Source organism: Antennarius striatus, chromosome 15, assembly GCF_040054535.1.
Source record: "Antennarius striatus isolate MH-2024 chromosome 15, ASM4005453v1, whole genome shotgun sequence".
NCBI lineage: Eukaryota > Metazoa > Chordata > Actinopteri > Lophiiformes > Antennariidae > Antennarius > Antennarius striatus.
The window spans coordinates 20,381,635-20,408,621 of NC_090790.1; the positions used below are offsets into that span (position 1 = coordinate 20,381,635).

General features: G+C 50.0%; 4 protein-coding genes across 14 annotated transcripts in view; all 4 read left to right on the plus strand.

Annotated features, from left to right (window-relative positions):
* Positions 1-638: 638 nt before the first annotated feature.
* Positions 639-8,630, plus strand: hnrpkl (heterogeneous nuclear ribonucleoprotein K, like). 2 transcript variants are annotated; one of them, XM_068334161.1, is made up of 16 exons: positions 640-796; positions 1,365-1,465; positions 1,548-1,645; positions 1,755-1,811; positions 2,392-2,435; positions 3,159-3,231; positions 3,602-3,715; positions 3,785-3,913; positions 3,996-4,306; positions 4,383-4,442; positions 4,538-4,574; positions 6,165-6,180; positions 7,059-7,091; positions 7,179-7,246; positions 7,324-7,493; positions 7,887-8,630. In XM_068334161.1, exons 2-16 carry the CDS (start codon positions 1,405-1,407, stop codon positions 7,915-7,917), a joined length of 1,302 nt encoding a protein of 433 aa, XP_068190262.1. In that variant the 5' UTR covers positions 640-796; positions 1,365-1,404; the 3' UTR covers positions 7,918-8,630. The 2 variants fall into 2 exon arrangements, with proteins under 2 accessions (XP_068190263.1, XP_068190262.1); XM_068334162.1 differs by lacking the exon at positions 7,059-7,091 and having other exon boundaries at positions 639-796.
* A 124-nt stretch (positions 8,631-8,754) lies between these two features.
* LOC137608104 (guanine nucleotide-binding protein G(q) subunit alpha-like) lies at positions 8,755-17,871 on the plus strand. Of its 3 annotated transcripts, none has more exons than XR_011038152.1 (8): positions 8,755-9,406; positions 12,616-12,800; positions 14,005-14,159; positions 14,306-14,434; positions 14,966-15,095; positions 15,555-15,708; positions 16,173-16,491; positions 17,735-17,871. XR_011038152.1 is itself a non-coding variant. In XM_068334164.1 (8 exons), exons 2-8 carry the CDS (start codon positions 9,271-9,273, stop codon positions 16,361-16,363), a joined length of 1,080 nt encoding a protein of 359 aa, XP_068190265.1. In that variant the 5' UTR covers positions 8,755-9,180; positions 9,253-9,270; the 3' UTR covers positions 16,364-17,553. The 3 variants fall into 3 exon arrangements, 2 of the variants coding, with proteins under 2 accessions (XP_068190265.1, XP_068190264.1); XM_068334164.1 differs by lacking the exon at positions 17,735-17,871 and having other exon boundaries at positions 8,755-9,180; positions 9,253-9,406; positions 16,173-17,553; XM_068334163.1 differs by lacking the exon at positions 17,735-17,871 and having other exon boundaries at positions 16,173-17,553.
* A 299-nt stretch (positions 17,872-18,170) lies between these two features.
* LOC137608105 (guanine nucleotide-binding protein subunit alpha-14-like) lies at positions 18,171-24,231 on the plus strand. The gene is made up of 7 exons (XM_068334165.1): positions 18,171-18,304; positions 20,604-20,788; positions 21,806-21,960; positions 22,045-22,173; positions 22,582-22,711; positions 22,815-22,968; positions 23,752-24,231. The coding sequence occupies exons 1-7, from the start codon at positions 18,184-18,186 to the stop codon at positions 23,940-23,942; spliced, it is 1,065 nt and encodes a 354-aa protein (XP_068190266.1). The 5' UTR covers positions 18,171-18,183; the 3' UTR covers positions 23,943-24,231.
* Positions 24,232-24,555: 324 nt separating this feature from the next.
* LOC137608223 (protein prune homolog 2-like) overlaps positions 24,556-26,987 on the plus strand; it is a 5,368-nt gene continuing 2,936 nt past the window's right edge. For 3 of the 8 annotated variants that reach the window (XR_011038167.1, XR_011038168.1, XM_068334408.1), the window contains exons 1-3: positions 25,001-25,982; positions 26,054-26,254; positions 26,543-26,719. Coding sequence is in view for 6 of the 8 variants with exons in the window: in XM_068334408.1 (XP_068190509.1) it covers positions 25,487-25,982; positions 26,054-26,254; positions 26,543-26,719 (874 nt within the window). In the remaining 2 variants the exon portion in view is untranslated. Of the gene's footprint in view, positions 24,712-24,766; positions 24,965-25,000; positions 25,983-26,053; positions 26,255-26,542; positions 26,720-26,987 lie in introns of those variants that run through there. The other 5 variants (XM_068334412.1, XM_068334413.1, XM_068334414.1 and 2 more) reach the window with 5 other exon arrangements.

Consider the following 26,987-nt stretch of genomic DNA (forward strand, 5'->3'; position numbering starts at 1 on the left):
GTTTGGATAGATGGAGAGTGGTTGCAGCCCCCATGGTTTCTTTATTTTCTTCATCATTTTATTGAGCTTTATGAGCTTCTGTTGATATTCTCTGTAAAAATGAAACAAGTTCTTTTATTATTATTGCATTATTATTGCACCTGATTTCCTCAATCTCAGATCAGACTTTTTCAGTTTAGACCAAAATTGAAACAAACGTTGAGAAATGCTCTCACGTTTTTAAAAAGAAATAGAAATAATTAAATAAAGGATGAATCCACCTTCTCCCGGATTCCCCATTCTTTATACCCAGTCAATCATCATTTTCTCTCCATTAGGATAAAGTTTAAGTGATCAAAATAGCAGAATTAGAAGAACTTAAATGCTTTAAGTTGTTCAATCTAGAAGTAGAGAAGCAACAAGGCCTCAGTGGATGATAAAGCGTAACTGGTTGAACGTAAAGTAACCTGACAGTCATTGCTCAGGGCTCAAAAACCTTTCAGCCACGCAGTTGTTGATGGGATGGTCTGTCGCGGGGGCGGGGTTGGCAGACAAGCCTGCGAGTTCACACTGTGGGCACTAAATACCAAAGACTTCCTGTGGGGCGTTTGAGAAGTTGCTGGGCGTGGCCAGACCGGCACGTCGACCCCGTTTTACTAGTCACCGCAGCTTATCCCCGCCCGCTTGTGCTGCCCTGTGAACGTGAGCGAAGCTCCACCGACGTCTCGATCTCCTCCTGCCTTGTGTCGCTGCACGCTGAAGGGAAAACGTGCAAACACTCCGGGACGGTAAACAGCGGATGAACACACCGAACCAGGTCCCGTTGCACGTTTGTCTCCCTTTATCTGTAACGAATCGCTCCGTTAAATCCGTTGTTATTCATATTAATATACCAGGGATCGTTCTGTTGGTGTTGTTTTTAGCTCGTCGGAGTCTAACCGTTGCACCGCCTGAACAAAAAAACAAAAAAACACGCAGGGCTCCGGTTAGCTTAGCATCCCGTTAGCCGCGGCGCAAACACGTTTCCCGTTGAGGTGGAAGGAATTGCGCATTTTTTTGTTTTTTTTGGTGTAATTCCTTCCGGTAACGGAAGAAACGAGCTCGCGCGTGGGAGCGAGTTTTTCCCGGTAACGGTGAACACGCTAACCAGCTAACAGCTAACAGCTAACCAGCTAACAGCTAACCAGCTAACCTCACAACTAGTCAAAGCGTCAGACACGGTCCAGTGCGGGAACCCACCGGCTGATCCGCTGTAAACAAAGAAAACCTCGTTTATTGATTATTGATTAGATGCGTCCCACAACATTGAATCGGGCCTCTAGAAAAAGGATGTATTGATCACTGATTGATTGATCACTGATCTGTGACCCCGCCTCTTTCAACAGGGGGAGGAGCCTTTTTGTTTTTCCGCGCCGGCGCCAGACTATGGAGGTGAAAATCAAGGAGCAGGACGAGGACAGCAGCTTCAGCACCACCGACACCAACGGTGAGAGCCAGGAGAAACTGGAGTCCGCCTTTTTATGGATGGTGACACTTCCTGTTTTGTGGCTCCGCCCCCTCCTCCTCAGGTAAACGCCCGGCGGAGGACATGGACGAGGAGCAGGCCTTCAAACGCTCTCGCAACGCGGATGAGATGGTGGAGCTGCGCGTGCTGCTGCAGAGCAAAGTGAGCACGCCGCCGTGGCGTTGGCGGCGTCCACTGACAACACGTCGGCGGCCGCCGCTACGGTTCTTCTCCCCGGCGCTCAAACTGATTCACTATGTTTCCTCCGCAGAATGCCGGCGCCGTAATCGGGAAGGGCGGCAAGAACATCAAAGCCCTTCGCACTGACGTGAGTAGACTGCTCGCATCCCGACTATTCCGGTCAGATCCGAGCGTTCACGCCGCCTAGCCCCTCCCACATTCGTCGGCGCAGCTTTTTAATCTACGCCGATCGATCGATGTCCTGGATTCAAGCTGAAACGGCCAACGCCCTGTTTCCCCAGACCCGCGGAGGTTAGCCGCGGGTCTGGGGACGCGACGCGTCGCCGTAGCGACCTGAAACCGGCTGTGTGAAAAGGGGCGTGAACCTCCGACGGTTGTCGACGCGTCACGCTTCCTGTTGTCCACTCACCGCAATTTGAAGTCTCTCATGTCACTGAAAGGTCAAAGTTCAGCATGTTCTCAATTAAACTGTATTCCTTCTCCCTCTCCTGTACTGTTATTTTTTTTGCCACCTTCCTCCGTTGCCCTCGTCCCGGATCGACACGCCCGCCCCTGAACGCCCGCCCGCCCACCTGAAATGGCGGTTGGGCCCGCCCATAAACCGCGCCCCTCCTTTAACTCGAACGTCCCCCGCCCAATGCCAACCTCCTCCACCACAACCACCACCACCACCTCTTCCTCCTCCTCCTCCTCCTCGGCCCCTGCAGTTCAATGCCAGTGTTTCAGTCCCAGACAGCAGTGGCCCAGAGCGGTACGTCCAGTTCACGCCTGATCACAGCCGACATGTTGATGATAACCTGCCTTCTGTTTCATTTACAGTATTACCCCCCCACCCCACCCCTCCCCTCCCCTCCCTGACACACACACACACGCACACACACACAAACTGTCCATTCTAAACATCTCCATTGAGCTGGACCTCATTCGTCACTGACCCCACCCCTCCGTGCTCCCCCCCCCACCCCCCAAGCTGGTTTCCTTTTCTGTGATGTTCAGTTTGAAAGCAAAAATCTTTCTCTGCCCCCCACCCCCACCCCCCCACACTGTTTTCAGCATCCATAAGAGACCACTTTCTTGCCCCCCCCCCCCACTCTGTCACTCACTGATGTCGTCTCTTTTCTTTAACTGTCCTGCATCCACATCAGGTTACAGCTCTTCATCCCCCACCCCCGTGTTACTGCCCCCCCCCCCCCAACACCTGCTGACAGGTGAAGCTGTTGAAAGTTATTGCCCCCAACTTGCTGGTGGTGGATGGAATCAGGAGACCCCCCCCTTCCCCTTCCCACCCCATTCCCCCTCCCTCCGACTGTGTGGCCAGCCTCATGTTGAGTTGAAGATGCCCCGCCCCCCCAAGGCTTCAGATGCATGTCAGTTTATTCCATGTGTGTGTGTGTGTGTGTGTGTGTGTGTGTGTGTGTGTTCCATGTCGTTCTTGTTGTAACTCCTCCTTCCTCTCCGTCAAACTGCTTCCCAGAATCCTCAGCGTGAACGCCGGCATCGACACCATCGGAGAGATCCTCCTGAAAATCATCCCCACCCTGGAGGAGGTAAGAGGGGCGGGGCCAGTGGTTGTAGGATGGGAGGGGCCGGTGGTTGTAAGATGGGCGGGGCTGGTGGTTGTAGGATGGGCGGGGCCGGTGAATGTAAGGGCGGGTCCGGGGGGTTGTAAGTGGGGTGGGGCCAGTGGTTGTAGAATGTTCGGGGCTGTTGGTTGTTAAATGGGCGGGGCCAGTGGTTTTAGGATGGGCGGGGCCAGTGGTTGTAAGAGGGGTGGGGCCGGTGGTTGTTAAGTGGGCGGGGCCAGCGTGTTAAAAATGAGAACCAGTCCTGGGTTTGTTTGCTAGCTGTTAAGGGGGGTAGCCAGAGGGGCGGAGCTAAGAGTGGGCGTGGCCCTCACGTGTCTCGTTGCTCCTGCAGTACCAGCACTACAGCGGCTTTGACTTCGACAGCGAGCTCCGCCTCCTGATCCACCAGAGCCTGGCGGGGGGGATCATCGGGGTCAAAGGCGCCAAGATCAAAGAGCTGAGAGAGGTAGGGGCGGAGCCATCGAATGAACCACGGGGGTTCTGGGTAATTCTGACTCCACGTCTCCCCATGCAGAACACCCAGACCACCATCAAGCTGTTCCAGGAGTGCTGCCCCCACTCCACCGACCGCGTGGTGCTGGTGGGGGGCAAACCCGAACGCGTCATCGAGTGTATAAAGGTCATCCTGGAACTGGTGTCCGAGGTGAGGCGGGGTCCCTGAGGTGAGGGGGTGTCACAGAGGTAAGGGGGGGGTCACACGTCTGAATGCCCCCTCCCGTCCTTAGGCGCCGATCAAAGGCCGCGCCCAGCCGTACGACCCCAACTTCTACGACGAGACGTATGACTACGGGGGCTTCACCATGCTGTTCGAGGAGCGGGGGCGGAGACCCGTCAGCAGCTTCCCCATCCGCGTCCGCGGGGGGGGCTACGAGCGCATGCCCCCCCTCCGTGGCAGCAGACCCGTCCCCCCCTCCAGGCGGGACTATGACGACTTGAGCCCCCGCCGGCGTCCGCCGCCGCCGCCGCTGAGCAGGAGCGGACGAGGGGGCAGCCGAGCCCGGAACCTGCCGCTTCCCCCGCCGCCGCTGAGAGGAGGGTGAGGGTGTTTAGCACCGCCCCACAGCGGACCCCCCCCCTTGCTGGTCACTGACGCTCTGTCCTTGTGTTTGCAGGGGCGACAGGTTCTCCCACAGCCATGGCAGCTACCACAGCAGCATGGACGACAGGCCCAGGTGGGTCCGTCACTGTCAAGCCCCGCCCACATCGGCGTGGGGCGGGGTCTTCACGCGTTCTGTTGAGTCACGTTAACACAGCCTCTCGTCCGCAGTGAGAGGAGAAGCCGAGGAGATCGGTACGACAGCATGGTGAGCGCCGCCGTGTGTACAGACGGTTGTTTGTTTGTTGTTTGTGTGTGTTGGGGGGGGGCGTGAATCCTCTCAGATGATGCCGTTGGAATTCCGTCTCTGAGCTCGGAGGAACAGACGCCGCGACGCTTCATCACCTCATACGCATACACTGATCTGGACCTGCCGTTGCCTGGCAACAGTTGTCTCCTTGGTTACCGCAGAGCAGCTGTAGTCCGGAGACCAACGAGACGAGCAAATGAACTCGAGCTGAAACCGAAGCACTTCCTGAACAGCCCCCCCCCCCCCCCCAGATAACAGCTAAAATGACAGTTGATCAAACGACGTTAGCTCGCAACGCACCGCAGAACGGCGTTGTAGCGACGCACGGTGGAGGGACCCCGACTTCCTGTTGGGGGGGATCAAACGACGGAGTGTTCCTGTTTTGTCGAACTACTCCTTTAATGTCTTAACGGCGTGACGGTAACGCCCCGCTCCGAATCGCCGCCGGTAACGTGCTCGTCTACATGGGTCATTTTCTGTCTGTGCCTGTAGGGGGTGCCAAACCAGCCCATAGGGGTTTTCCAGGTGTTGTGGTTGTGTTCGGGCATTGGTGTCAAACTTAAGGCCCAAGGGCCAAATGTGGCCCTCCACAACATTTAATTAATTAATCAATCACTATGTGGCCCGCCAGAGCATAAAAGGTCAGGGTACCAATAGGTCAAAAGTGTGCTTTGACCAAAACTACATTTCCCACAATGCAGTACTTCAGCCCATTTTAACTCTGACTAAACGTAGTGAACAAAGTTAGTGTCCTAAGTTGTGTCTGATGTTATTTTTCTTATTTTGTTATTTACATTACACTGAGTTACATTTAGTTACATTTATTAGTAACATTAAGGAGTAGTTACATTTAGTTACATTACACTGAGTTACATTTAGTTACATTTATTAGTTACATTAAGGAGTAGTTACATTTAGTTACATTACACTGAGTTACATTTAGTTACATTTATTAGTTACATTAAGGAGTAGTTACATTTAGTTACATTACACTGAGTTACATTTAGTTACATTTATTAGTTACATTAAGGAGTAGTTACATTTAGTTACATTACACTGAGTTACATTTAGTTACATTTATTAGTTACATTAAGGAGTAGTTACATTTAGTTACATTACACTGAGTTACATTTAGTTACATTTATTAGTTACATTAAGGAGTAGTTACATTTAGTTACATTACACTGAGTTACATTTAGTTACATTTATTAGTTACATTAAGGAGTAGTTACATTTAGTTACATTACACTGAGTTACATTTAGTTACATTTATTAGTTACATCTGGCCCTTTGAGGACCGCCGTTATGCTGATGTGGCCCTCAGTGAAGATGAGTTTGACCCCACCCCATACGGTAGGGTTATGGGTTTTTTTTGTATGAATGTATTTAAATGTGGACACTGTGGACAGACCCCCCCCCCCCATTAGTGACCCCATGCGGTCCAGCTGGCATCAGATTTTGTAGTGAACACACGCCGTTTGCTTTGACTGCCGTTAAACCTGTTTTCCTTTCACTTCTCTTTTCTCTCCAAACGGTCCTGAAACCCAGAGTGGAAGTGGATACGGTGAGTTTCTTGTCTTTATTGATCCATCATCACCACCAGATCAGCTGATTCCTCCTGTTTTTATTTAACAACTTAAACCAGTGGTTTCTCAGCCCCCGGATCGGTACCGGGTCACTCACACAGAAAGAATCCAGAACTTCCGTGATTACATCCCGTGAGGCGGTGATGTATTGTAACTGTCAGTGTTGGTGTGTTTGTCCAAACATCCAACAAATATCTTCACAACCGTTGCAGATAGAACGATGAAACAAAAAGCACGTTATTGGGGCAGCAAAGGGGATGGAAATGAGGTGATGACCTTGACTTTGAGAAAACTAGGTCAAGGTCAAATTTCAACTATTGTACATTTTTTGCACGTATCTCAGGAACCAGATAAGATAGAAAGACGAAGCAAAAGGCGTTAAATTCAAGGAGGCAAGGGGATGACGATTAGATCACAGCCTTGACCTTGAAAAAAGTATGTCAAGGTCAAATTTTCACTTTTACACCTTCTTAGGTACACATCTCTGACACCTCTCGACAAATACAATGCACCAGTTACATTTTGGATCTTTTATTAAATGACCCTGACGTATGAAAGTAGGTCAGGGTAAAATTTTGACTTCAGGGGTGTCCATTATTTCTGTTTTTTTTTTTTTCTGATCTGATTCCGAACAATGTTTTAAGTTTCTGTGCTCTTCTTATTTTATTTTGTTGGGTGTATCTGGGCCGTGACGTTAAACCGGTCCGCGGGCCGGGGGTTGGGGACCGCTGACATAGAGGATAACAAAACTCTTGCATGCGAGCCTTTTCTCCTCCCCTGTGGATGAATGAATGAACGAATGAATGAAGGCGTTTCCTTGTCTCACCTCCTTGTTTCCTTTCCAATGTTTCCCAAGACAATCACTCTTCCTGGGATCACTTCCCGTCCGGTGAGTGGGGGTGGGTTCTCGTCCCGGGGCTTTTTCACCTCAAATGATGGTTTCTTCTCACCTCATCTCACCCCCCCTCCACCCCAGGCAGCAGAGGCTCCTACAGTGACCTCGGGGGCCCGGTCGTCACCACTCAGGTCACCATCCCTAAAGACGTGAGTCCAGCTTCTCCTCCGGGGACGGGGCGACGGAGACGTTCTCGCCGCTAAACGCTTGTGTTCTGGTCCCGCAGCTGGCCGGGTCCATCATCGGGAAGGGGGGGCAGAGGATCAAGCAGATTCGCCACGAGTCGGGGGCCTCCATCAAGATCGACGAACCACTAGAGGGCTCTGAGGACCGCATCATCACCATCACAGGAACACAGGACCAGATCCAGAACGCCCAGTACCTCCTGCAGAACAGGCACGTGCTGCGACCCCCCCGGTGAACGCCTGGGGGCGCCGATCGATCAGTAATAATCAATAATCCATTTTAATCTGCTTCGTTTTGACTGATAAAGGCGAGTCACGTCAGTGATGTCATTGAATGTTTCTACAAATGTCGTTTCACTGAAAGTGTTGGAATGATGAAATCAGAACACGCTCCTCAGTGGCTCCGCCCCCTCCTGCACAAACCCCTCCCCCTCCGCAGTTACTGCGGAAGTAACACACTTCCAGCCTCGACCTCGACGTGCTTCCCAGCGCCGCACACGAGAAACGTCCCTCGGCTGCGGCGCCCGTCGCCACAGCATCGGTAGACGAGCGTTCCTGTTGCCATGGCGACGCCTGTCTAACACCGATCCGTCTCTGGTTTCAGCGTGAGGCAGTACTCTGGTCGCTTCTTCTAGACGGACGGGCCGAGGGAGATGGAAGCCACGCTGTCGCTCCGACATTCCTCTGCATCGGGTCGAGGCGCCCTCCCGCCGCCGCCGCTCGCCACGCCCACCCGGCTTTTATTTGGAGGAGGAATCAGCTGTCAGACGGCGGACGGGGAGTGTGTGTGTGTGTGTGTGTCTGTGTGAGTGTGTCTTTATTCTTCTACGGACTCTTGTGCCATCATTGACTGGTGTGTGCGGCATCTCCTGGTTTCCCGCGCCCCAAACCACCATCTTTGTCAGCGCAGCATGCAGAATGTAATATTTTTGTAAGGAGCATCATGTGATTGATTTTTTATTTCTTTTAAAACACGCCCTTAAAAGGAAGACGCATGCTCTCTGGACGGGTGGAGAACCATCGATGTCTTTTCTCATCGTCCTTTCCTCTGTGAAGCGACGTGTGTCTCGTAGCGCGAGCTGAGAGGCGCCCGTGGTTTTTGGAATCGATCAGAAACAAACCGACAGGCAGAAACTAATCAGCGTGTTTTATAAAATGCACTTCTTATTCTTTTGGGATAAATGTGATGGAATAATTTTCTTTGGATGAAAGCAACTTGATATCAGACTTTTATTTTGGCAGGAGTGCTTTTAATTTGTAGGAGACATTTTTTGGCGAGTGGGTTTTTTTCTCTTCTTTCTCTTTCTGGTCATCTGTGTCTGATGTCTGTGAGACCTGATCAATAAAGTTTGTGTCAAAATGTGTGGGCGCTTGATTTCAACAGAGGAAGAAGAAGTTTCCACCCCCCAGGAATAAAAAAAATGAACACAAAACAGCTTGGTTATTTGAATTTAATATTTACAGAAAACTGACCGGATGTTGTAGGTCACTGTTATTGTTTGTTTACCTTGTTTCCATGGTTACAAACGGCATATTATTTACCGGAGCAGTGTTGATTATTTTAACGTCTTATTTTGAAAATCTAATCTTCAAAATAAGGCTTCAAAATCCATAATCAATAACTAATAACCTCTGAATCACACCGTCTGTTCGGTAATGACTCGCGCAGGTCGTGTCCGGTTCCCGGTGGCGGTGACGCGTCACGTGGTCCGGCGGTTGTCTCGTTAACACCGGATGTCTGTTCCCACAGTGTGATCAGCCCGAACCGTTTCCCAGCAGAGCCCGGCCCCCCGTCACGTGGTCGCACCGCCGCTGGGGGGGCACCGGAGGACGCGCCCCGGACACAGAGGAGGACCTCACCGCACCGGACCGACCGGCACCGGACGCTTGTTTACCCGGTAGGGATGACTTCTGGATGTGTGTTAAACGGGGCTCCTTCCGGTAACGTGCAGCGTGTGTTCGGCTCCTAGGGGCCCCCTCCCGGAGCCATGACGCTCAGCTTCGCGGGGGCCTGCTGCCTCAGCCCGGAGGCCAAGGAGGCGCGACGGATCCACGACGAGATCGAGAGGCAGCTCCGCCGGGACAAGAGGGACTCCCGGCGGGAGTACAAGCTGCTGCTGCTCGGTAAGGCCCGGACGCGCCGCCCGCCCGGGACGCGCGGGGAGCGGGAGGGGGCCCTCCTCCAGAGGCGGGCTGGAGACAGAGAGAAAACGGGTCCGTTAGAACCGGGTCACGCCGACACCAACGGTTGTTGTTGTTGTTGTTGTTTATTTAGGGTTTGTTTAGCATCGGGAGATCTGGATCTTGTTACTGTTCGTGTGGATTTCTCCATTAAACTGATTTTCCTGGTGAAAGAAGGAGAAGCAAAGTAATTAAAAAAATTAATAAAATCCCCTGAACCACAAAAGGCCGCTCAAATAAATAAATAAAAAAAATAAAAATAAAAACAAACAAACAAAAGGCTCTAAATAAGCAATAGCAACTTTTATAAAAGCTTTCTGAAACTAAAAAAATTAGTTTTTGCTCAAATTGTTCCAGCAGGTTAAAAAAATAATAATATAATAATAATGTGTGTAAATGAGCTAAATATAATTTGATTCTCTTCGTTATTGATCTCCACCCACTGTCATGGAGTGACTGACAGAAGTCCTGAATCCACATCCACTCCAGTGGATCCAGGAAGAGGAGGAGAAAGAGTGGACCCTGAAGTGGTGGTGGGGGGTGGGGGTTGGGGGGTGGAACCGATACCATTATTTCTGACATTCTGGTTCTCAGTGAAGTCAGTCCTGCTTAATGTCAGTGGATGTGAGGCGTCAGCGGGGCGTGTCTATCCTACGCTTTATTGTGGCGAGGTGTGGAAACATTTCCTGGTTGCTGGAGGCGTTTTGGCAGGAAGGACACGCCCTGTGAGCGCTCTGGGCTTCCTGGTGCATCAGCAGTGACACGGCGCTCTGATTGGTCAACCCATGTCTGAACAGCATCGTGTGTGCCAATCAGACGATCAATAGGAGGCACAAATGTGTTGTTATGATTATTATTATTATTATTATTCACAGTTAATGCTCCTTTAATGTTCCGGTCAGATGTTTCCAGATGTGCTCCTGATCCAGGAGTTGACTCAGCAGAATGTCGACCCACATCAATAATTAAAAGTAGAAACTCAGGATGTATCAGAGGGTTAACGGGGGGGGGGGCCCATTATAATTCATAATGACTGATGTGTAAACATGTAAAGGCCTTCTACCCGGGGGCGTCGTGAATACGTGATGGCTCATAAGGATAACAGAACCGGAGGAAAGAGGCTCAGTCCCACGGCCCCCGACCTTGACCCTGGGCTCGACCTCCAGATAAACAAGCGGGGCATTCAAGTGCGTGAGGGAATTTTTTTCAGAAGCTTGTTTTCTTGTGAAATTCTGAAGTATTTCGGTTCCGTCGAACAGATCCAAAACAAAACCACGTAAAGAGGAAAGAGAAGAAATCACCTCCAGAGGAAGTGAAAACAGAGCGAAGAACGATTTAATCCAACACCGTCTGGATTTAATCCAACACCGTCTGGTGCAGGATTAAAGTTCTAGACGGATCCAAACTCTTCTGATAGGGTTCAGGATAATAAGTGAACATGGGGGCAGAACTCTGATGCCTTGATGGCTCAGTGTAAAGGGTTAATGTCGGATGTAAAGACGACGGACGTGTTGGTGGCAGTGAAGTCAGAAACAGCAGATCCTATTGGTTTAATCAGGGTCTGTTCTGGTCATGTGATCACACATGTCCACTTATATTACTAATAAGCATTAAATACGTGGTAGAAATAAATGAATACATGATGAAATAAAGTAGATAAAATATATCTGTGGCTCTAAACAACTTATTAACGTGTTGAAGTCAAACCTTTGGTTTATTGATAATGTGTATAGATATATTGATGTCTGGATGTGGTTTTTATTCCTGAAGGCTGTTCTCACTTCTCTCCTCTGACGAAGCTTCAGCTTTGATTTCAACACAAACTCAGGAGGAAATGAAGAAACCACTTCTACTTCAGCTTTTCAAACGACGGAGGTCAGAGGTCACAGAGCAGCAGGACAACAAAACGTTCCTCACGTCACATGTCAACAGCGAGCACCTGATTTGGGGTTCTATTGGGTTGGGATCTCGTTCTTTACCACGTGTTTGCATATGGATACGATATCAGTGAGACCGCATCTCGTTCTTTACCACGCGTTGGTGGATGGATACGATATCAGTGAGACCGGATCTCGTTCTTTACCACGCGTTGGTGGATGGATACGATATCAATGAGACCGGATCTCGTTCTTTACCACGCGTTGGTGGATGGATATGATATCAGTGAGACCGGATCTCGTTCTTTACCACACGTTGGCAGATGGATACAACATCAGTGAGACCGGATCTCGTTCTTTACCACGCGTTGGTGGATGGATATGATATCAGTGAGACCGGATCTCGTTCTTTACCACGCGTTGGTGGATGGATACAACATCAGTGAGACCGGATCTCGTTCTTTACCACACGTTGGCGGATGGATACAACATCAGTGAGACCGGATCTCGTTCTTTACCACGTGTTGGCGGATGGATACAACATCGGTGAGACCGGATCTCGTTCTTTACCACACGTTGGTGGATGGATACGACATCAGTGAGACCGGATCTCGTTCTTTACCACGCGTTGGTGGATGGATACGATATCAGTGAGACCGGATCTCGTTCTTTACCACGCGTTGGTGGATGGATACGATATCAGTGGGGCCGCATCTCGTTCTTTACCACGTGTTGGCGGATGGATACATCAGTGAGACCGGATGTCGTTCTTTACCCCGCGTTGGTGGATGGATACGACATCAGTGAGACCGGATCTCGTTCTTTACCGCGTGTTGGCGGATGGATTCAACATCAGTGAGACCGGAGCTCGTTCTCGTTGGTGGAGTAAAGACGTAGCTCGTGTGTTCTCCTGACTTTTGTGTTCCTATTCATTCTTTATCATTGTTTACGTAACTTATATATAACTAATTGTACACAGGTAAAATCTGCGTGTCTATTGGTTGATAAAAATATTTTTTTCTTCATAATTTAATATAATTTTTTTATTCTAAAGGCTGGAATGGATTTAAATGATTTTAGTTGATTTAATGGTTAAATGTTTGATTCAACGGATTCGACTTGTATCTCAGGTTCTACTGTAGGTTCTACTGTAGGTTCTACTGTAGGTTCTACTGTAGGTTCTACTGTACTTAGCATGAGTAGCATCAGGTGAGCCGTGACATCACACTGATGAGGTCAGTCCGGCGCGTTAACCCTTCACGTGTCGTTGCTCAGGAACCGGTGAGAGTGGGAAGAGCACGTTCATCAAGCAAATGCGGATCATCCACGGCCGCGGCTACTCCGACGAGGACAAGCGCGGCTTCACCCGCCTCGTCTACCAGAACATCTTCACCGCCATGCAGGCCATGATCCAGGCCATGAACGCGCTGCAGATCCCCTACAAGGACGAGAACAACAAGGTAGGCCCGTTCTTTGTCACGGGGGGGGTTGACAGCGGAATGTTTCGGATCCGATGTGCGGCGCGTTTCCAGGATGGATCTGCAGTCATGTTTAGTTTGACGAGACTCGAGTCTATTTATGGAGCGTTTGGAACGCGGGCATCTGCAGGCGGGTGGGGGCAGGTAGTCCGGGGCAAATACAGGATTGGGGGGGCGGCGTCCAGAGGGTTTCCATCCCAACTCCTCGCCCACGAGCGACAGGACGGCCGACAGGAAGTCGTTGTTTGTCTCCGACGGAGGAGACATCAGAACCAGAGATAAATAAGCCCCACCCCGTTCAGGAATCGTCCAATCGGTTCTTGGGACGGACACACCGATTGACTCCTCCTCCTGCCCAGCGTTCAGGATGATGATGATGATGATGATGATGACGATGTGTTTAGTATTCCCAGCAGGGATGGGGTGTGGGGGGGCTGGCAACTCATTCAGGAAGCAGGAAGTGGATCCGACCGGAACCTGCTTCCTGTGACGCGTCATCGGTCGTCTGTTAGCAGACGGCCCAGCAGGTCGTTAAATCTCCCAGCATCCCTCCAGCGGTGACGCTGCAGTCGTCCATCCAACGCCTGCATTCGACGGGTCGGCTGTCCAGAGGCGTCCGATTGGTCGAGCAGACGACTCGTCGGATGACAGACGGATGTCTGGGCTCTGGAATTCATCACAGCTCTGAGACGATGATAATATAGTAGAACCTCAGATTATAATATAGTAGAACCTCAGATTATAATACAGTAGAACCTCAGTTTATAATACAGTAGAACCTTCGATTATAAAACAGTAAAATCTGAGATAATAGTACAGTAGAACCTCAGATTATAATACAGTATAACCTCAGATTATAATACAGTAGAAAATGAGATAATTATACAGTAGAACCTCAGATATAATACAGTAGAATATAAAATTATAGTACAGTAGAACCTCAGATTATCATGCAGTAGAATGAGATTATAATACCGTAGAACCTCAGATTCTAAGACAGTAGAATCTGAGATAATAATAGAGTAGAACCTCAGATTATAAACCATTATAACCCCAGATTATAGCAGACGTGCAGACAGGAAGCCGGTTGAATCCACATGGAATCCTGTTTCTTCACATCGGACTTCATTCCCATCGTTCTGGATCCGGTCGGGGGAACCCACTCAAAGGTTCTCGTGTCCTTCAGGCGAACGCCATCATGGTCTGCGGGGTCGACGTGGAGAAGGTCACCGCGCTGGGGACACCCTACGTGGACGCCATCAGGAGCCTGTGGGAAGACCCAGGAATTCAGGAGTGTTACAGCCGGAAGAGGGAATACCAGCTGTCGGACTCCGCCAAATAGTGAGTGAGAAGGAACCGCCTCCATTCTTTTCCCACTGCCTCGTCTCCCAGGCCACATTGCGGCGCCCATGTCGTTGCCTGAAAGGCGTTCCGGTTCTCGCCGGGATGGTTTTTCCCTGACTGTCCTGACTCTGGGATGTTCTCAGCTACCTGAACGACCTGGACCGGATCGCCGCCACGCCCTACCTGCCCACCCAGCAGGACGTACTGAGGGTCCGCGTGCCCACCACCGGCATTATCGAGTACCCCTTCGACCTGGAGAACGTGGTGTTCAGGTGAGGGTCACGAGCACACACACACACACACACACACACACACACACACACTATTGATCTTTCTTTTGCTTTTCTTGTTTTTTCTTATTTGTTTTGAACTTATTTAGTTTTTATTTACTTTTATTTTCACTTTGTTCCACATTTAGAACAAATTATTTTGATACATGGAATAAATTTTAATTATATAATTTCCTACATTAATTTAGCATACACCTTAGCATACAGGTTAGAGTTTAGCTCAGCTCAGACTGCAGGCTGTTGATTCTCGTAGTGTTTTGTTTGTTTGGGGTTTTTTGTATTTTATTTTTTATTCTTAATAAAAAAATCCTGACCTGGATTAAACTCCCTTTTGTTTACGTTTAAATGTGTACTTTCACAATAATCCAGCGGGTCGCTTGGGGAAATGAAAGTTTCTGTTCCCAGAAACGACATCCGGTCAGCGTGAGGCGCGTGGAGCCGGTCGCTAGGCTAACGTGAGCTGTCATGTGGGTGGGGACTAAACCTAGCTGCTGATTGGTTGAATGTTTCAAGGATGGTGGACGTGGGCGGCCAGCGCTCCGAGAGGAGGAAGTGGATCCACTGCTTCGAGAACGTCACCTCCATCATGTTCCTGGTGGCGCTCAGCGAGTACGATCAGGTCCTGGTGGAGTCCGACAGCGAGGTGAGACCACCACACGCCTCCTCCTCTTCCTCATCTGCTTCCTGGCAGGGCTACGCTTCACCTGCAGGGGGAGCTCTCTGGTCGCTCTGTTCTCCAGCCTCATGCCTCTGACCTGATGTTCTCCTCAGACTCTGACCTGATGTTCTCTTCAGACTCTGACCAGATGTTCTCCTAAGACTCTGACCTGATGTTCTCCTCAGGCTCTGACCTGATGTTGTCCTCAGACTCTGACTTGATGTTCTCGTCAGACTCTGACTTGATGTTCTCCTCAGACTCTGACCTGATGTTCTCCTCAGACTCTGACCTGATGTTCTCCTCAGACTCTGACCAGATGTTCTCCTCAGACTCTGACCTGATGTTCTCCTCAGACTCTGACCAGATGTTCTCCTCAGACTCTGACCTGATGTTCTCCTCAGACTCTGACTTGATGTTTCTGGGGGTGTCTGATGTTCTCCTCAGAACCGGATGGAGGAGAGCATGGCCCTGTTCCAGACCATCATCACCTACAAGTGGTTCAGGTACTCCTCCATCATCCTGTTCCTCAACAAGATTGACCTGCTGGAGGAGAAGATCATCTACTCACACCTGGTCGACTACTTCCCCGCCTATACTGGTGAGACGCTGAAGGCAGCAGAGCCTGCTGTCGGTTTATTTATTTTAGTTTCTATTTAAAGAGGAGAAATAACAGTTTTGTGTTTTTTATTATTATTAGCATTAAAAGATGAATTAATATCCAGTTAAAGGCGCTCAAATCACATTCATCTACTATGGTGACGCCCTGGCCCGCCCTACTCTGCTTGTGATTGGTTTTCACAAAAGGAGCTTTTGCCACGCCCACAACACTTCCTCAGGTTCTGGACCAGAGCTCCAAAGTGAAACCTATATAATATATAAAGTTGGCTAACGTTAGCCAGCGTTAGCATTAGCCGCTAAAGCAGCTGCAGGATGTTGTGGAATCCACCTGTCCATTCGTAGCAGGAAGTCGTTGTTTCCTCTTCCAGATTACCTGCAGCCTTTTCGTATTTCAGCGGTTCTGCACGCGGGTCAGCTTCTAAACCCGCCGTCTGCATGTTTCAGGTGCGCAGCAGGACGTGGAAGCAGTAAAGAAATTCATCCTGGAAATGTTTGTCAGCCTCAATCCCGACGAGAAGAAGATCATCTACTCCCACTTCACCTGCGCCACGGACACGGACAGCATCCGCTTCGTCTTCCACGCCGTCAAGGACCACATCCTGCAGGGCAACCTGGAAGTCTTCAACCTGGTCTAGAGCGGCCGCCTCGCCGCAGCGCGCCGCTGGGACTCGATGGGCCTCGGTTTGATGCTAACGCGCTAATCCAAAGCAGGACGCCCCAGACGAACCGGGCTCTGAGGGACAGGTGTCTCCGGCGGCGTCAGGTGTGTCCTGACGAGTCCGTTTCTACCGCGCACATCTGTGGAAGCTTCTGTCGGTGTTGTCATGGTAACATTGTGACTGTGCAAGGGTGGATCTGGAGGTGACGTTCCGGGTCCTTCCTTCTGGGGAATCTGTGGAAGTGAATGTAGGACGACTGCAGAGCAGCACCTCCACCCGACCCGGGTCCTCCACCCGACCCGCTTTGATTTTAATGAAACACATTTAAGGGACAAGTCTGAACCAACACTGACACAAGACTTTAGTTCACATGTTGAGGACTCTGAACGTGCTTAGTGTTCTAGACCAGGGGTCCCCAACCCCCGGGGCGTGGGCCGGTACCGGTCTGTGGGTCAATCGGTACCGGTCCGGTTAAATGAGTGGATTCTGTCCTCCATATCTGTCATTATTGACGCTTTTGGAGATGCTTGCCTCGGTCACATGACTACCTTCTTAAAGGGGCCGCTCCGGCCGCTAACACAGAATGCGTGACCGCTAAATTGAAACTCCCAAGCTAACAGTTGGTGCGTCGTTACGACGACGCTGCTAATAAAGTTGATGCCAACAGGATTTTGTTGAATTTATCCAACGCGCCTCGAAGGACGGTCGGGGACGTTAAACCGGTCGGGGACCGCTGCTCTAGACTCTCCAGACGTCGTGCTCTTCACGGCGGCGTCATTAGGCCTTAAACTGCTTCCTGTTAGCACAGGGGAAGGGAAGCTGCTATCCATGCGTTAGCATTGCTCTTTTTGTTAGCCGTAGCTCGCTCAGACCTTCAGGGACTCTTTGATGACGTAGCTTCAGCCCTGAAATCCTAACGGCTGAGAGCGCCTGTGCTAAATAATCCCTGAGGCGTTAAACTAGTGCCTTTTCTTGTTAATTATTATGCGGTTCCAGGGTATCAGATGCATGAATAAAGGCTAATGAGTGTATTCCAACACTAATGTTTACACAGCCCCTCTTTTCATGTTAAAATAATTGCAGCCTGATCTGAATGGTTTAATTTATGGCTGCAGCCTCGTTGTTTTTAATGTGATTGGAGGAATAAACAGATGTTCTGCTGTTAATGTGTCGCTCAGTTTCACCTTCTTCTTATTTTAACGTCATCTCCAGAAGACGGTGGGTTCATTTCTGCCCCGGCGGGTCGTTTGGAGCGACGCTCAGGGGTCACCCAGGGGTCCTTCAAGGTTTATTTAATGTCTCGTAAGTCATGTGACCTTACCTGTTTCTCCTCCTCCTCACTTCCAGTCAAACAAACACACAACCCGACACCGACCCGGAACATCACGTGAGGGATTAGGTGATGGGATTGGGTCGCGGCCCGAGGGATCTGTCTGATAATTCACTCTTTCACGTCCTGGATCGCTCACAAAGGTGTCGGCGGCGCTTTTTCGTCTGCCCTCCTTTCTGCTTCCCTCCTCGTGTGGAAACTTTGAAGTCCGGCGGCCCCCCCTGAGAGCAGGGCCCCCCCTGGGACGACACACCTGAAAGCGGATCCGCCTACCTGCCTCTGAGAACCTGCCCCTCCGCCCGCCTCCGCCGCTCCGCTGGAATGTGGAATGCACCTGAGCTGGATCCCGTACGAGGAAGGATGACTGCTGTAAACCGACCTGTTCCGGGACGGGAGCCTCCCTGGCAGGTCCCACGCACATCGTCATCGTTTCATTCGTCCCGTCAGGTTGCGGCGCCGGACGGCGATGGACGAATGCTGCCTGTCCAGCGAGGAGGTGGACAAACTCCGGGTCAGCAAGGAGATCGACAAACGGCTGCGCCGGGATAAATACGAGTCTCAGCGGGAGTTTAAACTGCTGCTGTTAGGTGAGTCCACACACACACACACACACACACACACACACACACACACACACACACACACACACACACACACACACACACACACACACACACACACACACACACAGAACTATCGTTGAAGAGTGTTCAGGAACCCTGAAGACGTTCAGTTTTCCCTTAAACGGCGTCTCTCATACTAAATACCAACACAATGAGCGCGTACCCTGACTTAGCCTGTTGGAATGCGGCCGCTCTGCTCGGAGGCTGCTGAGACACAAGGATGAGATGAAACACGTGTAAACGGAGCTCCTAAAACCATCACCAGTGATTTGTTGGCTTTTCTGCCATTTAAATTTACTTTTTGAGGACCACCAGGACAGGAGGCGTCCTGAAGTTCACTCCAGGTCTGGCAGCAGGTGACCCCGAGGTCGCGTTCTAATTGGTGGCTTCATATGTGCATTTAGCGCCTGGGACACGCCCACTTTTGTTGGCAGCATGTGTGCTCCGGGTTGCCTTTATTGGTCACATGACATGATTGGACAGTTGTCATTGTTGTTTTTCATGTCACACCCATTGTTAATATCACGATGTACACGATCCTCTATTATTGATCACATCTAAACAGTTGTTGCTAGCATTCCATCAATGTTGGGATGTTTTTATAGCGCTTTAAATATCTGAAACATGATTAATACTAGCACAGCTTAACAGGAAGTCTTGTTGACTGCTCATGCTAGCTGTGAGGTAGCATTTTGTCTCACACTAAGCTAACATTGAACCAATATTTATCAGTATCAGCTGATCTTTTTTATTTTAGTTCATATCCTCCACAAATTTGACCTGACTTTACATTTGCTGCCCCTGTAAGCACATTAGCTGTGCTAGCGAGCTGGTTTTAACCCCAAAAATATAACATGGGCATAATTAAAAACTTGCTTTAGGAATATAAAAGCATGTCCCGTAGATTTAAAAGATGAAGGAGTCAAACAGAACAGATTGATGCAACAGGAATGACTTCCGTCCGTCCTGCAGATATCTGGGAGTTTGTTCCGGAACATAAAACCGATTGTTAGTTCCGACAGAAAGCAGAGCCGTCCCTGAGCCGATCGTCTGGAGGCTTCCTAACGGATCCCAAACCCGGTTTGGCCTCAAACTAAAAGGACTTGTTGGTTTTTTCTGTTTTCTTGACCATCCAGCTCCGATTCTGCAAACATCTGCAGTGATGGGAAGATAACAAAACCTAAACAGTTTCAGGTTTCAGAGCGACACTTTGTTGACGTGTGAACACTAATCCAATGAAATCCATCCTGGTAACTGATTAATAAGATTATTCTCACATTCAGCTATAAAGCAGGTCTATTATAAATGCCTTCCTGTCAGTCACGAAATGCCCCACATGACCTTTGACCCCAGTCCCCCTGTGAGCTCAGGTTAGTGATTAGTGATGTTAGCAACAGGAGTGTGTTCACTGGGTCAGTCCAGGATACACACTCAGACACACACAACTAAAAGTGTGTGTGTGTGTGTGTGTGTGTGTGTGTGTGTGTGTGTGTGTGTGTGTGTGTGTGTGTGTGTGTGTGTGTGTGTGTGTGTGTTATCATTCATAGCAGGTGAATGAAGAAGTAAAAAACAAGTGCGTCTGCTTTTGCATTCTTTCATGTGCAGCTCAGGGAAAACAGAATGCTGTCGGTCTCGTTCCTGTAATCCTGTCAAGCTCAAACTAGAAGATGCCTGTTTTCAGTGTCTACTTCCACTGTTTCTTTCAAAATCTCATGTCATCTTATCATATCTCATCTCAGGTTATATAGTGTCATCATATCTCATCTCTTTATGTCATCTCATCATCTTATCTCATCATCTTATCTCATCTCAGTATATCTCATGTCATCTTATCATCTCATATCTCATCGGATCTCATCTGATCTCTTCATCTGATCTCCTCATCATATCTCATCTCCTCATCTCATCTCACCATATCTCATCTCATGTTATCTCATGTCATCATATCTCATGTTATCACATTATCTCACCTCATCATCTTACCTCATCATCTCATTTCATTATATCTCATCTCATGTCATCTTATCTTCTCATATGTAATTGGATCTCATCTCATCATCATATCTCATCATCTCATCATATCTCATCTCATGTCATCATCATCTCATCTGATCATCTCATATCTCATCGGATCTCATCTGATCTCCTCATCTGATCTCCTCATCTGATCTCCTCATCATCTCATTGCATCTAATCTCATCATCTCATCTTATCATATCTCATGCCATGTCATTATATCATATCTCATCTCATTCGTCCACAGGGACTGGAGAAAGTGGGAAGAGCACCTTCATTAAACAGATGAGGATCCTCCACGGCAGAGGCTACGACGAGGACGACCGGAAGGGTTTCGCCCTGCTGGTGTTCCAGAACACGGTGACGGCCATTCAGGCGCTGATCTACGCCATGAGGACGCTACAGATCGATTACGTTGACGACAACAACATTGTGAGAACCCCACTTGAAAAGAATTACAGCTGATTTCAGTGGACATGATTCACAGCAAGCAAAGTTATTTCTTTAATTCAGAAATGACTTTAATTAGAATGAATGGACCCTTTAGTTCAGATTAGTTCTGATCCACTTCCCTGAGCGACCCAGGAGGACTTTTGTGTTATCCATTAATCTTTTCTTGTTTCCGCTGCCCCAGAGGATCAGTGGGGTCCTGTTCAAGAGGACCAGACTCCAATTCCCATGTGGATTTCGTGTGTTTCAGGCAGAGAAACTGAGCCAAGAATCCACAGAGATGGATAAACAGCAGTTAGATGAATTATGTGACGCTCCTAACAAGTCGGACCGGGTCGTAAAGCTGTCCAAACAGCTCTAAATGTCGGGTTCTGTTGGGAACAAAATGTTTCAGAGCAGCGTTGGCTGCAGGGGTCATAGTGGCGGTTAGCATCTTCATAATTTTAGCCACTTAGCTGACGTTCCTGCCAGGATTTATTTACACCGGGGGTAGAGGAGGACTTTCTCTGGGTCGTCCCGGGACAGAGTCATATTAACCCTTCGAAACGCAGTTTAAATGTCTGTTAATCAAAACAACACATCACATAAACGGATTTTATAGTTAAACAATGGTGATGTGATCTAATTTTCATCCACTTGCCTCCTGAATATAGCGCCTTTTGTTTCGCCTTTCTATCTTATCTGGTTCCTGAGATACGTGCAAAAAATTTCCCGAATTTCCCTTGGGATTATTAAAGTATATATCTATCTATCTAAAAGTTGAAATTTGACCTTGACCTAGTTTTCTCAAGGTCAAGGTCATCATCTCATTTTCATCCCCTTTGCCGCTCAAGTAATGTTCTTTTTGTTTCATCTTTCTATCAGCAACGGTTGTGAAGATATTTGGTGGACTAACGGACGAACACACAAACACTGACCATTACAATACATCACCGCTTTGAAGCGGGATGTAATCAGTGATCAATAATCATGAACTCATGACGGCGTTGTGCGTTCCAGGCTCTTGCGGAGAAGCTGTGCCAGCTGGAGGCGGATAAAGTGTCCACCCTGGAGCGGTGGCAGGGGGACGCCATCAAGCGGGTGTGGAACGACCACGGAGTCCAGAGGTGCTACGACCGCAGGAGGGAGTTCCAGCTGTCCGACTCCGCCAAATAGTGAGATGATCACATGACCGATGCTAAGAGCTGTTGGATGCCAGCTGGTCAGCAAGCGGTTAAACTGTTCTCAACCCTTTTCAGTTACCTGAGTGACATGGACCGGATCATGGCCCCCGGGTACGTCCCCACAGTCCAGGACGTCCTGAGGGTCCGTGTCCCCACCACAGGCATCATCGAGTACCCCTTTGAGATCTCAAAAGTTATTTTCAGGTAAGGTCACGGAAAGATTCAAACAAACCGTGAAAGTTTTCAGGTTCTCCTGGTAATAACCTAGTTTTCTAGGGTAAATAGCCTAGTTTTCTAGAGTGTTTAGCCTAGAATTCTAGGGTACCCTAGGTTTCTAGGGTACTCTAGAAAACAAGGGTATTTACCCTAGTTACTGTACCCCAGTAAACTAGGGTATTTACCCGAGTTTTCTAGGGTAAACTCAGGTAAATACCCTAGTTTCTAGGGGATTTACCCTGGAAACCTAGGTAACTAGGGTATTTATACTAGTTTTCCGAGGTATTTACCCTGCAAAAAGTTGTTTTCTAGGGTATTTACCGTAGTTTACCCTGTGGGGAGGAGCTGGATCATTAAGTATGTGTGTGCGTCTGTTGATCTACTCTGCCTCCCCAGGATGGTGGACGTGGGCGGCCAGCGCTCCGAGAGGAGGAAGTGGATCCACTGCTTCGAGAACGTCACCTCCATCATGTTCCTGGCAGCGATCAGCGAGTACGATCAGGTCCTTTACGAGAGCGAGACCGACGTAAGGTCGAAAGCAGACCCTGCTGCTCCGCCACTGATTCTTGATCGCTAGTTCAGCATCAACTAGTTCCCTCCATTAACCCTTTCCTCACCTACTGCTCCAGAATCGGCTGATTGAAAGCCTCGCCTTGTTCAAGACCATCCTGTCGTACGCCTGGTTCCAGGAATCGTCCACCATCCTCTTCCTGAACAAGACAGACCTGTTAAAAGAGAAGATCGCCACCTCTCATCTGGCAACCTACTTCCCAGCGTATACTGGTAAAGATCTTCACGTGCTAGCAGTGTTAGAATAAAGTAGTCCTGGAAGTACAAGTTGAATCCGTTCCGTGACTGAGTTCCTAAGTCAAACAACATTTACCCATTTAAAATAACCAAAATAATTTTAATATGTTCTAGACTTTACCTGTGTGTAATTAATTATATATAAGTTACCTAAACAATGATAAAGAATGAAAAGAAACACAAAAGTCAAGAGAACACACGAGCTACGTCTTTACTCCACCAACGAGAACGAGATCCGGTCTCACTGATGATGTATCCATCCGCCAACACGCGGTAAAGAACGAGATGTGGTCTCACTGATGTCGTATCCATCCGCCAACACGCGGTAAAGAACGAGATGCGGTCTCACTGATGTCGTATCCATCCGCCAACACGCGGTAAAGAACGAGATCCGGTCTCACTGATGTCGTATCCATCCGCCATCACGCGGTAAAGAACGAGATCTGGACTCACCGATGTCGTATCCATCCGCCAACACGTGGTAAAGAACGAGATCCGGTCTCACTGATTTTTGTTTTTTTTCAGTGCTGGAATGGATTAATATTATTTTAGTTATTTTAAACGGTAAATGTTTGACTCAGTTTTCCCATCAGAGATGTTTTATAATGGTGTGGAGGTATATAGTGATGCTAGTGTTAGCCAGCTAGCCTGGACCACAAGCCTAGCTTATCCTAGCTTATCTTGATTTTAGACTGCTAGCTGAATGGCTAACTGAGGCGACTGCTTTGCCATCACAATAATTGTTTGGTCACCCCCCAGGACCAAAGTGTAATGCTGAGTCAGCGAAGAGCTTCATCCTGATGCTGTACAAGGAGCAACACGGGAAGCGTCAGAAGGCGCTCTACACGCACTACACCTGCGCCACGGACACGGAAAACATCCGGGTGGTCTTCAGGGCGGTCAAAGACACGCTGTTCATGGACAACATCCGAAACTTCAACCTGGAGTGAGACGAGACGGGGGGGGGCATGGTTCTAACGCCTCGTGTCTGAACCCCTTTAAGGACGATTTATGATAGAGGCCATGTAGTCACGCCGAGAAACAGGAAGTGTAGCTGATGTCATGTTAGAGCCTGATGTCTGACAGACAAAAGCAGTTAATATTTACCCATGGACAATAGAGGGGGGGGGTAGAAGGTTAGCATTAGCCTACAGGAAGCTACACGGCTGTAGTTTAATGTGTAAAAACGTCACGTATGAAACACAAACTTTAAGATAATTATTAAAGCACTAAAGTCAAGTTTCTAAGACACACGTGTTCTTCTTGACTTCACACCGTTAGGGGCAATAAACCATGGTGGGGCATTAGATCATGGGGAGGGGCATTAAACCACAGGGAGGGGGCGTTAGATGATGGGGAGGGGCATTAAACAGTGGGGAAGGGGCATTAGATCATAAGGAGGGGGCATTAGATCATGGGGGGGGCATTAGCTCATGAGGCGGGGGCATTAAACCACATGGAGGGGGCATTAGAGCATGGGTAGGGGCATTAAACCACAGGGAAGGGGCATTGGACCATGGGGAGGGGCATTAAACCACAGGGAAGGGGCATTAAACCACAGGGAAGGGGCATTGGACCATGGGGAGGGCATTAGATCATGCCTGGGGGGGACACGGAGGGCGTCTCAGCTGCAGCGACCGACCTTTGCCCTGCTGGCGCTGTGGGCGGGGCCACGACCTTCGCCCTGAACGCCAGGCTGCTGTCTTCCTGGTGCAGCAGGTAAGTGAACGGGGGGGGGGGGTGTTCATGGAGGACCAGCCGCTCCTGGGGGGGGGGTCCATTCACACCTGAACCTGCTGTGAGGCATTAGAGGTGCCCCCCCGGCCCCCTCCCTCAGTGCCTCTACCTGCGGCCGTGGCTCAGAGCCCTCACAGCCCTTATTTGGTCATAGCCCCGGTCACGTGACCACAAGATGGTGGCAGCTGGGCGCTGAGCATCTCGGCTGCAGCGGGAGGGACTCGAACCGGCAGCGGTGAGTCGACGGTCCGGTTCCGTTAGGGGACGCGGACCCGAACCGGGACGTGTTGCTATTCGCTACCGGACGGAAACGGGCGGGGGGGAGGGGGCATTACGTCATCAGCACCGGCTCGCAGCTCCTGTCGGGATGCTCGGAACAGCTGATCGGGTCGTGTTCCTCCCGCTGCCGGGTCTCCGGTGACCGGAAGCTGCTGTTCAGCCTCGCGGTCAGACGGTCCCCGTTCCGTCATGTTTGTTCCGAACGCGAACGGATCACGTGACGTCATTTGCATCTCTGTTCAGGCTGGCACGAGGCCGTCGGCTTTGAGTCTGCGCGAGGAAGAGGGGGGAGGGGGGTCCTCGTGACGTAACGAGACCCTCACCCCCCTTTGTTTGAATTGGGGGATTGTGACCTTTAACCTCCTCCCTCCCCTTCCGCTGTTATCACCTCACCTCTGATCTGTAATCTGATTGATAATCTGATCGATAATCTGATCTAAAGATGACTTTGAGTCTTGATTAAATATCAGCTGATAGGATGTCAAACATCTACCTGTCAGGTGGGGTTCTTCATCAGGTGGGGTTCTTCTTCAGGTGGGGTTCTTCATCAGGTGGGGTTCTTCTTCAGGTGGGGTTCTTCATCAGGTGGGGTTCTTCATCGGGTGGGGTTCTTCATCAGGTGGGGTTCTTCATCAGGTGGGGTTCTTCTTCAGGTGGGGTTCTTCATCAGGTGGGGTTCTTCATCGGGTGGGGTTCTTCATCAGGTGGGGTTCTTCATCAGGTGGGGTTCTTCATCAGGTGGGGTTCTTCATCAGGTGGGGTTCTTCTTCAGGTGGGGTTCTTCATCAGGTGGGGTTCTTCATCAGGTGGGGTTCTTCATCGGGGTTCTGGTGGGGTTCTGTCCACTCCTCAGAGGGTTTTTGGTGCGGTGAGGAACACGCCCCCCCCTCCAGGCGTCTCGGTCCAGCAGCTTGGGGTCTCGTCTCCGGTCCTCAGTATGGACCCATCACCAGAGGAGGCTGAAGGCCGACCAGGTCAGTAAGGGGTCACCGCAGTGACGCCTTCAGGAGGGGGTCGATGCTGAGTGTCACGGCTGTCTCCACAGCGCCCCCCACCACTCTACCCCTACAAGGAGGCCCCGCCCACAGGAAGAAGCTGTCGGCGCCCCGCATCAGCCTGTCCCTGGACCAGAGCGAGGACGACCTAGGGGACACGCCGGACGACCTGGACATCAACGTGGACGACCTGGAGACCCCGGAGGACGGAGACTACCTGGACTACACCGACCACGAGCTGGACTGGGAAGGTGGGTTGCCCAGCACCCGTCCTACTGGGCGAGAGACGCGTCCCTGGAACAGCTGGACCGTCTCATCGGTATCAGTCTCTGTGGTTCATGGTCGTGTTAAAGTTCTGGCCACGTGAATCGTGTTTCCGTGACGACATTTCACGGTTGGACAAGCAGTCGTAATGTGATGGAACTGGGCAGGGCTGCATTCCATTTAGCGGTACCAGGGTTAAGGTTCTGGTCTAGTGTGCTCTGGAAACCTGGAGCCGATCCAGCAGTAACACGGCGTTTGGCCTACTGTCCCGTCAGAACCCAGCGCAGCCAATCGGAGCGCCGCTAGCGAGACACGTGACCTGATCCCGACCTACGGCGCCGAGGAGGAGCGGCGCGACGCTCGCCTTTGGAGGACGGTCGTCATCGGAGAGCAGGAGCACCGCATCAACATGAAGATCATCGAGCCCTACCAGAGGGTCATCTCCCACGGAGGTACCACCTTCACCCTCCTCATCCTCATCCCCGTCCATAGAGCACGAAGACGTGGTTGTTGTCGTCGTTCTCGTAGAACAGCTGACTCACACAGATGCTCGTCAGATTAATTTCACGCTCAGAGCGACAGGAATATGTTTTCGGCCCCAAGGGAATCTGGGAAAAACTGTCTGTGACAGGTTCATGAGGGAAACGCCTGCAGACGAGACCCAGGGCTGAGGAACACCTGGCTCCAGAAAGCGTTCAGGAAATAAAACTCAACACAAAC